Consider the following 9874-nt stretch of genomic DNA (forward strand, 5'->3'; position numbering starts at 1 on the left):
CAATAAACCTCTTTATAATCCTCCCCCTCCCCTTCCCCTCCCCCTCCTCCCTTTGGGATTGTCTCTGTGAGGTGCCCTGGGAAGCCTGGGATGGATTTTTGTTTTTGTTTTTTTTTGTTTTGTTTTGTTTTTGGTTGGTCTGGAGCTTGAACTCTGGGCCTGGGTACTGTCCCTCAGCTTTTCAGCTCAAGGCTCTACCACTTGAGCCACAGCACCACTTCTTGTTTTCTGGTAGTTAACTGGAGATAAGAGTCTCACCTTCCTGCCAGGGCTGGCTTTGAACCTCAACCCTCAGATCAAAGTTTCCTGAGTAGCTAGAATTACAGGTGAGCCACCTGCGCCTGGCTGGGATGGATTCTTACACATAAACATGGAGTTCTGTTTTTTGTATTTGAATTGTACAAACAAATACAACAAAACTACAGTCAATGGTAAAAAAGAGCTGGGCACCAGTGGCTCACGCCTGTAATCCTAGCTACTCAGGAGGCTGAGATCTGAGGATCACGGTTCAAAGCCAGCCTGGGCAGGAAAGTCCGAGAGACTCTTATCTCCAATAAACTACTAGAAAACTAGAAGTGCATTGTAGTTCAAGTGGTAGAACACTGGCCTTGAGCTGAAGAGCACAGGGACAGCACCCAAGCCCAGAGTTCAAGCCCCACAACCGACAAAAAAAAAAAAAAAATGGTAAAAAGAATTGTTGGGAACAAACATAACTTCAGTCATAACCAAATTTTTAAGCCCAAACTTGTCGTCAGGATCTGGTCTGTGTCTTTTTCGAAATCACATTGGTCTTCGCTGACTTTATTCATAGGACATGCATGAAATGTTACTCTCCTAACAAAAGCCTAATAGAACTGAGGGTTGGTAGCTTATATAATTCTATCCACTCAGGAGGCGGAGATCTACAGATGGCAGTTTGAAGCTATCCGGACAGGAAAGCCCAGGACAGGCTTATCTCCAATTAACCACCCAAAGGCCAGAAGTAGACCTGTGGCTCAAGTGTTAGAGTGGTAGCTATAAGCAAAAAATGTTCAAGGGCAGTACCTAGACCCTGAATTCAAGTCCTAGGATTGGCACAAAACACACACAGACACAGACACACACACACACACACACAGACACACACACACACCAAAACTAGCAGACTCTTACAGAAGAATTCTGATCTTACATGGCTTTTATCTGCAATAAATAAGAAGTCCATCTTAAAAACAGCACCATGAACAAATGGAACAAAGTAATAAAGATTAGAGCAGAAATTGTGACAGTCTAAGAAATATAAAAATCAAGGAAACAAAAATTGGTTCACTGAAAAGCTAAAATTGAAAAAAAAAAAAATCAGCCATGAAGGCATGGCTCAGGTGGTAAAGAAGCAGCCTAGAAAGCACAAGGCACTGAATTCAAACCCAAATACACACACAGGAGAGAAAGATAGTTAGTAGCCTGTAAACATACAAAAAAATACTCCTAATCATTGGAGAAAGGCAAAGTAAAAGTGCAGTTGGGTTTTGACTTCAGACATGGCAGAATACCTATTCATAAAGGCAAAAGACAAATGTTGGGAAGGATGTAGAGAAAAGAAAACCTGAGCTGGGAATATGGCTTAGTGGTAGAGTGGTTGCCTAGCATGCATGAAGCCAGAGGTCCAATTCCTCAGTACCACATAACCAGAAAAAGCTGGAAGTGGTGCTGTGGCTCAAGAGGTAGAGGGCTAGCCTTGAGTGAAAGAAGATCAGGGACAGTGCCCAGGCCCTGAGTTCAAGCCCCAGGACTGGCAGAAAAATTATTTTTAAAGAAATGTAAATTAGTATAGTCATTACGGGAAGCACTATGGAGGTTCCCCAAAGATTTAAATAGAAGTTCTGTTTGATCCAGAAATCCAGCTACTTTGAATCTACCTACCAGATCTGGACCAGCATATCTAAGAGCTTTCTACATGGTAAGCTTCATTTGGGGCATTATTCACAAAAGCTAAGATATGAAGTCAGTCTAAACACCCAGCAACAGATGAAGGGATTATAACAATGGGATAAACACAATAAAATACATATCAGACTTAAAAAATGGAAGGAAAACATTTCATTGGGGTAAAATGGATCAACTGAGAAGAAATTATATTAAATGAAATAGGCCAGGCACAGAAACACAAAAATAACTCATGATAAACATTAACTGTATGGAATGTACAAAGGCTGATCTCCCAGAGGCAGAGAGTAGAATGGGGTCCTTATGAACTATGGGACAGAGAAAAAGGAACAGATATACTGGATCAAAGACAGAAAAGGTCAATTAGAACAGAGATTTCTTTTCTTTTTTTTTGTCGGTCATGGGGCTTGAACTCTGAGCCTGGGCACTGTCCCCGAGCTCTTCAGCTCAAGGCTAAAATTCTACCACTTGAGCCACAGTGGCGCCACTTCCAGTTTTCAGGTGGTTAATTGGAGATAAGAGTCTCACAGACTTTCCTAACTGGGCTGGCTTTGAACCCCAATCCTCAGATCTCAGTCACCTGACTAATTAGGATTACAGGCATGAGTCACAGCCACCAGTGGTGGCAGAACAGAGATTTCTGAAAGGATAGAAGACATATATTGCCTAAAACTTAGGAATGATACATAATCAAAAGGGAAAAAAATAGGTATGATGGCTTTGTTTGACAAAAATCTTATAGTATATTTAAGGGAAAAATAATACCTATCATTCACAACATTTTCAGGTAGAAAGAATAAAGGAGAGCTAGAAATGTGGCTTAGTGGTACAGAGCTTGCCTAGCATGCATAAAGCCCTTTCAATTTCTCAGTACCACATACACAGAAAAGGCCAGAAGGGGCACTGTGGCTCAAGTGGTAGAGCTGTAGCTTTAAGCAAAAAAAAAAAAAAAAAAAAATTCAGGGACAGTGTCCAGGCCCTGAGTTCAAACCCTAGGCCTGGGGGAAAAAAAAAGGAATAAAGGAGAGGTATCAATATTCATTCTATAAGGCAAAAAAAAACATCACTTATACCCAGAAGTTCATTTGTTTACTAGTGACCAAATCACATGACCAGTGACTCGTTCACACCTATAATCCTAGCTATTCAAGGAGGCTCAGACTGAAGCTGGTGGCTTCAGCTAGGCTGGGTGGACAAATCCAAGAGACTCTTATCTTCAATAACCAACCAAAAACAGGTGGCTGAAATAGTATTCTATTTGGGTGAAAGACCTAGCCAAGAGTGAGAGGTCTTGTTTCAAGCCCTAGTATCAACACACACACACACACACACACACACACACAGAATGGTGCTTAGAAATTAATACTAGATGACACCAAATGGGAGCATATAAATTATTACTAACTACAAGAGATCTTCTCTCTGTAAGATTCAATGTTTCTTTTTTTTGGGGGGGGAGGGGGGTCCAGTCATGGGGCCTGAACTCTGGGCCTGGGCGCTGTCCCTCAGCGATTCAGCTCAAAGCTAGCGCTCTACCACTTGAGCCACAGTACCACTTCCAGCTTTTTTCTTTTTGCTTATGTGGTGCTGAGGAATCGAACCCAGGGCCTCAGGCATGCAAGGCAAGCACTCTACCACTGAGCCACCTTCCCAGCCCAAGATTCAATGTTTCTACCACATGTGAGAAATTACTTAACATGGAAGTTTTGTTTGGCACTCATACACTCTTTATTTCCATAACATCTGCAAGTGACTCGAAAAAGAGGTCCTATGGAGCCTAAAGAACTTTACACTCATCACACAACACACACACACACACACACACACACACACACACACACACACACACACACACACACACACACACACACACACCACACAGTGAAAAGAAAAGAGAAGGGAAGATTTTCTGAATCTCAGATACAGGGAACTAGTCAGAGATTTACCTGCAGCATCTCCATTGTGGACCCTTTTAACAGATGTTCCACATCTGAGATGAGCTTGGTCACCCAATTGCTCTGCCGGGTCAGCTTGTTTTCTGACACTGCAAACCTTTTCAAACCATCTTCCTCTTCCTTTTTCAGCTTTTGCAGTACTTTCTCCTCCTCAGAGTCCAGGATGCCTCTCAGTTGTATAAAATCTGCCTGGACATTTTGTATCTTGCCCTGTATTTGAGTCTTTGAAACAGAAAGAGACAGAGAGGCACACTCAGGGTTATCAGGTGGGGAGGTCTCATAGAGTAGGGAGGCTCAAGGAGAGGAGAAGTACTTAGTGAGCTATATTTTCCCTTCGTGACATTTCAAACCAAGGACCTTAAGTAGCATGATCAAAGCCTAGCCTGAGACAAAACTGGATGACTGAGTTTGACTTAGCTTTTACACAGCTATCCTGTGTCCAAGACTCATGATTATCTGTGTCACTCCTCATCCCATTCCTGAATTCCCCGTCAGATCTCAAACACTGAGGACAGAAGTAAGATCCATTGCCAAATACCTTCCCTTACCAGCATCACAGCAATGGCCACCCCCAGAAAGTTGGGTTCCTCTGTGATCTCCTCACTCTCCAGCCCCTACCCCCATGGGAAAAGAAAGAAGACTAAATAAATGACTTTGGATCTTATCAACTGTCAGGGAAAGAGAGGACAGGAGCTCCTCAGGAGCTTGCCTTCCAAGACATTTCCTCTTGTTGGAGTTCAGCTTTCCACTTCTCAGATTCTCCCTTGTTCTTCCTCAACTTGTCCAGAGCTGCCCAGAGCTTGCCCTGCGAACAAGGAAGGAACCACGGCACAGTAACTCTCTGAACTTTCTCAGCCTCTAGATGAGGGATAGCATGGAAGAAATCAGGTGAGAGACTAGAGTTTACAGAAAGGGTGAGAATTAAGTCTAACAGTTGGAAGAAACACTGAGGTGGCAAAAGTCCTCTTTAAGTGTGTCTCAGGTAATAGAGTAACAATCCTCTTACCAATAACAGAATGATTCTATTAGCTTGTTTTGAAGCAGTCTCACTGGATTGCCTTCATTTGGTCTCCAACTCTCTTTATAGCCCACGCTGACCTAAAACTCTGAATCCTCCTGCTTCAGTCTCCCTATGGCAGTAATTCATAGGTTACAAGCCTGTACTAAAACACCCAGCTACACTGATTCTTTCTTGGTTTTTGTGCCAGTATTGCAGAATGAACTCAAGAGCCTCTTGCTCTGGCTTAGCTTTCCTCCTTAGTTTTTCCTCCCCTATTTAAAACTGGTCTTCTAACCCCATAAGCGACATTTTCACTTCCAGCTTTTTGATGATTAAATGGGGCTAAGAATATCATGGACATTTTTGCTTAGGCTGAATTGGAATGATGATTCTCACATCTCAGCCTCCTGAGTAGCTAGTGTTACAGGCATGAACTACCAGACCCTGGATAAATGGATTCTTTTTGAAACAAGAAGATTCTGGTCCTGTGTGAGGGAAAATAATCTACATCTCAACTCATTTAATTTACTTCTCGCTAAAAGGAACTTTCTTGGTCACCAAATCTTAATAGATGGAAGATATAGTAAAGAAATATTTGCTGCTGTCAATAGTTCATACTTAGGCTCATTTTCTTGTAAGTCAGTGGATTACACAGACATGTCCTTTAGGCCTGAGAAAGTCCCCACAGAGTGGAACGGAGTCATACTTCTCAGTCCTGGAATGATAGGTATTTAAACTACAACAGATGCCCACCCAGTAGAGATTTCCCTCAGGGATTATTTTGTGTTCTGTCTTCCCTCATCCCTCATTTCTTACCTGGTACTCCTGGGCAACCTCCTCCAAGAGGCATGTATGGTGTCCATGATGCTGCTGAGATCGCTCACAAAGCCAGCAAATCACCTTCCTATCATCCTTACAGAAGAGCTGGAGTTTCTCACCATGCTGTGTGCAGTGATGCACAGTCGGCTCCTGTGAGTTTAACTTGACCTCCCTGAGATTCTGCACTATGTTGGCCACATGTCGATTAAGCCGGAGGCTCTCAAAGGCATAAGGGAATCGACATACGGGGCACACAGGCCCTCTTGGACCTATAGTGGATTTATAGCTTGATGTGATACAGGCTTGGCAGAAGCTGTGTCCACAGTCTATGCTCATGGGTTCAATCATGAGCTCCAGACAGATGGGGCAGGTCACCTCCTCCTTTACATTGGCCAAGATTGCTGAAGCCATTGGTGGCTGTTTTCCTGTTCCTGTCTTTCTTGGACTTCTGAAGTTCCTTCTGCTGAGGTAGCTGCAGGATTGCCAAGATAAAAAGGGAGCACATTAGAAAGGTCAGCCAATCATGGATAGGCCAAAACTACAATATCAAAAGTCAGAAAAACAAAAGGAGCTGGATGCTATTGGCTCGCACTTCTAATTTTAACTACCCGAGAAGGATGGTTTGAAACCAGCCCAGGTAAACCAATCTGACATACATTCATTTTCAATACATCAGCAGAAAGCTAGAAGTAGATGTATGATTAACTTTAAGTGAAAATGCCAAACAATAGTGCAAGGTCCTGACTTCAAGTTCCAGTACCAGCACATACTACTATTACTCCCCCCCAACCCCCCACACAGAAAACAGAATGCTTAGGAATGTGGAAAAATAAACTTTTCATAATAATTTCAAACACTCTACTACTAGTTCATGCACTATAATAAATTTCCTGTGTGTCATGATTGCCATTTCCTTGTTTTTCACTAAACTTTAGAAGTGTTAAGAAAATGGAAGAGAAAGGAAGGAAAGAGCCTGGACCTGATCTTCCACAGGCAAGGACTGTTTATTGAGATGTAGCAGTGAGGGGCACAACCTTCTTGTGGACTTGAAGACTGTCCAAAGAAGTGGGACAGGAGTTGGGTTTTTATGAGATCCGAGCAAGAAAGCGGAGGTTGATGAAAAAGCCATTAGATCTTAGGAGGTGGGGGGCTTTTCGGTTGGGCCCACAATGAAATATTTACAGCCAGGCTTATAGATTGCCCTGCGGGCATCAGGAAGTCTGCCCATATCTTTGTGGCTTGCCTGATGTCTGTATGCACCTGGGAAAACAGTGTGGGGGTCCATCCTTCCAGAAGTAGACCTTAACAACAACTGCCAGGAACCAGTGGCTCAAGTCTGTATTCTAGATACTGTGTTCTAGCCACTGTATTCTAGCCAGCCTGGGGAATGCAGCAGTAGAGCTCTGACCTGGAGCAAAACCTAGGGATAATATCCAGATCCTCACCTGATTCAGCCTCAGGACACAGTGCATACACATACGCATACACATGCACACACACACAATCTTTCTTTTCTTATCCAGACCAAAAGTACAACCTTAGAATCAAACCCACCAGACCATTACTGCCTCAGGATCTTTGCATTTGCTCCACTGAGCACAGATGTTCCTTTTTTTTGTATCAGTATTATTTTTTTTTTTTTTTGTCGGTCGTGGGGCTTGAACTCTGGGCCTGGGCGCTGTCCCTCAGCTCTTCAGCTCAAGGCGAGCGCTCTACCACTTGAGCTACAGCGCCACTTCCGGTTTTCTGGTGGTTTATTGGAGATAGGAGTCTCACAGTTTCTCCTGCCCGGGCTGGCTTTGAACCGCTATCCTCAGATCTCAGCCTCCTGAGTGGCTAGGATTATAGGCGTGAGCCACCAGCGCCCGGCTAGTATTATTCATTCTAATACTTTCCCTAAGTGTTAACTTATAAGAAAGGGCTGAAGTGATTAGAGTATAAACAATACTGTTTCTAGCAATACATTTGCAATGGTTTTTTTGTTTTTGTTTTTTTTGGTGGGGGGTCAGTCATGAGGCTTGAACTCTGGGCCTGGGCCTGTACCTGAGCTCTTCAGCTCAAGGCTCTACCACATGAACCACAACACAACTTTCAGTTTTCTGGTGGCTAATTAGAGATAAAAGTCTTACTGATGTTCCTGTGACTGGGCTGGCTTTGAACTGGACCCTCAGATCTCAGCCTCCTGAGTAGCTAGGAGGCATGAACCACTGGTACCCAACAATGACTTCTTCCTTCCTTCCTTCCTTTCTTCCTTCCTCCCTTTCTCCCTCTTTCTCTCTTTCTCTCTTTCTTCCTTTCTTTTTCCCTTTCTTTCTTTCTTTCTTTCTTTCTGGGGTCCGTTCTGGGGCCTGAACTCTGGGCCTGGGCGCTGTCCCTCAGCTCTTCAGCTCAAGGCTAGCGCTCTACCACTAGAGCCACAGTGCCACTTCTGGCTTTTTTTCTTCTTGCTTTTGTGGTGCTGAGGAATCGAACCCAGGGCCTCATGCATACAAGGCAAGCGCTCTACCACTGAGCAACCTTCCCAGCCCTCTTTCTTTCTTTTTTAAATTGTGAAAATACAGTCTTGGGGGCCTGGGCGCTGTCCCTCAGCTCTTCAGCTCAAGGCTAGCTCTCTACCACTTGAGCCACAGCACCACTGCCAGCTTTTTCTGCTTATGCGGTGCTGAGGAATCGAACCCAGGGCCTCATGCATGCAAGGCAAGTGCTCTACCACTGAGCCACCTTCCCAGCCCCATCTTTTCATGTTCTTGACTGATTCCCCAAGCCAATGCCCTAAAGATCAGTCTGCCTTCATGTCTACTACCTGCAATGACTTCTATGCTGTTACACTCAAGTATTTGAGAAGAGATGTTTTCACTAATCATCTTCCATGGGCTTGGCACCCCACTAATGACTGAGCAAAGGAAAAGCAGGCCTTGCAAAAGAACTTCTGAATGTTACCATTGGTGTTTGTGAGGGGAGAGGAGGCTCATCCCTCGACCCATGCAGAAGCATTGCCTAATTATTGGTAGGGGAGGGAGCTGAAAAGCCACTTGTATTCTCCCAGCTCAGAAAAAAACAAAGGCAGCAAGTAACAGCTGCCATTTTGAGTCCTTAACTCCCACTGCCTGTATAGGGAACAAGAAATGGTTCTATTTCTCACCCACTTGAACCCTGCTTTACTAAAAGTACATTCTTGCTAAAATTTTACCACGTGAGACTCTTATTTTTGTACGATGCTCGGCCATCCATGAGCACAGCTCAGAGAGCTGCATGGAGAGTAAACCACTGTGCCAACCAAGAACCACAGCCATCACAGGCTGATCAATCACTATTGTAGCCCACTTTCCTTACAAGCTTTTCCCCTTTGAAAGGGATAGGTAAAGCTTGAGAGCGATGACTGCTCCATTGTACCTGCAGACATCACCAACACAGGGAAGCAAACCATGAGGAAAAGAAAGGAATCAGGACATTGCAAGGGAACAGAACAATTCTCTAGTTACTAATTTCAAAGAAACACATATTTGCAAAGTGCCTGAGAAGTAATTCACCAAAGGTCAGCAAAACATTGAGCAAATCCTCTCATGATTATACCAGCACTGACTTGGAGCAGGAACTAAACACTTCCAATTTTGAAATTTCTCTGAATTTCATGTATGTGTTCAGTTATTTGACAGGCTCCATCGACACCACTGCTATTTAAAAAAAAAAAAAAATCTTGAATAAGGCTGTGTTCCCTGCATTCCTTTTTAATGATCTGTCTGGCCTGATAGGCCCCTGTGGCTGGGGGAAGGGATGATCTGTTCCTGGAAAAGAGACTGCTCCAATACACTTCCTTAGCAGTAATTCAGAATTACAGCTGAGGAGGCAGACTGCACCAGGAGAGGTAAATGTCCCTTCAGGAAGCAGCCTTTGGCCACCTTTAACCCTCTTTTTCTCCCCAGGCCTCCCCTCCACAGGCACTGCTCACAGTCTGCGCTCTCAGCAGGAAGTCTGTGGGCTGGGCTCCCCTTCCCTTCAGAGCAGCTGGCCTGATAAACAATAAACTCACCCAAGTGACTTCAGTGCTTTTCTTCTACAGTTTCCCAAACTCTGGACTCTTCCAACTGCTTATTGCACCTTTGGGAGTCAAGAGAGATTGGATGAAGAGGAAGGAAAAGGCTAGGAAGCCAGTGTCCCAAGTGATCCCCCAGCA

General features: G+C 44.0%; 1 protein-coding gene across 3 annotated transcripts in view; it reads right to left on the reverse strand.

Moving 5' to 3' along the window:
• LOC122114953 (tripartite motif-containing protein 5-like) overlaps nucleotides 1-9874 on the reverse strand; it is a 35644-nt gene extending 25770 nt beyond the window's left edge. For 2 of the 3 annotated variants that reach the window (XM_042688234.1, XM_042688224.1), the window contains exons 1-4: nucleotides 9731-9874; nucleotides 5698-6172; nucleotides 4591-4686; nucleotides 3873-4103 (exon numbers count right to left, since the gene is read on the reverse strand). In XM_042688234.1, coding sequence (XP_042544168.1) covers nucleotides 3873-4103; nucleotides 4591-4686; nucleotides 5698-6111 — 741 coding nt within the window. In that variant the 5' untranslated portion in view covers nucleotides 6112-6172; nucleotides 9731-9874. The remainder of the gene's footprint in view (nucleotides 1-3872; nucleotides 4104-4590; nucleotides 4687-5697; nucleotides 6173-9730) is intronic. The other variant, XM_042688243.1, reaches the window with a different exon arrangement.

This window comes from Dipodomys spectabilis, unplaced genomic scaffold, assembly GCF_019054845.1.
Source record: "Dipodomys spectabilis isolate Male_0828 unplaced genomic scaffold, ASM1905484v1 ptg000003l, whole genome shotgun sequence".
In the NCBI taxonomy this organism is placed as follows: domain Eukaryota; kingdom Metazoa; phylum Chordata; class Mammalia; order Rodentia; family Heteromyidae; genus Dipodomys; species Dipodomys spectabilis.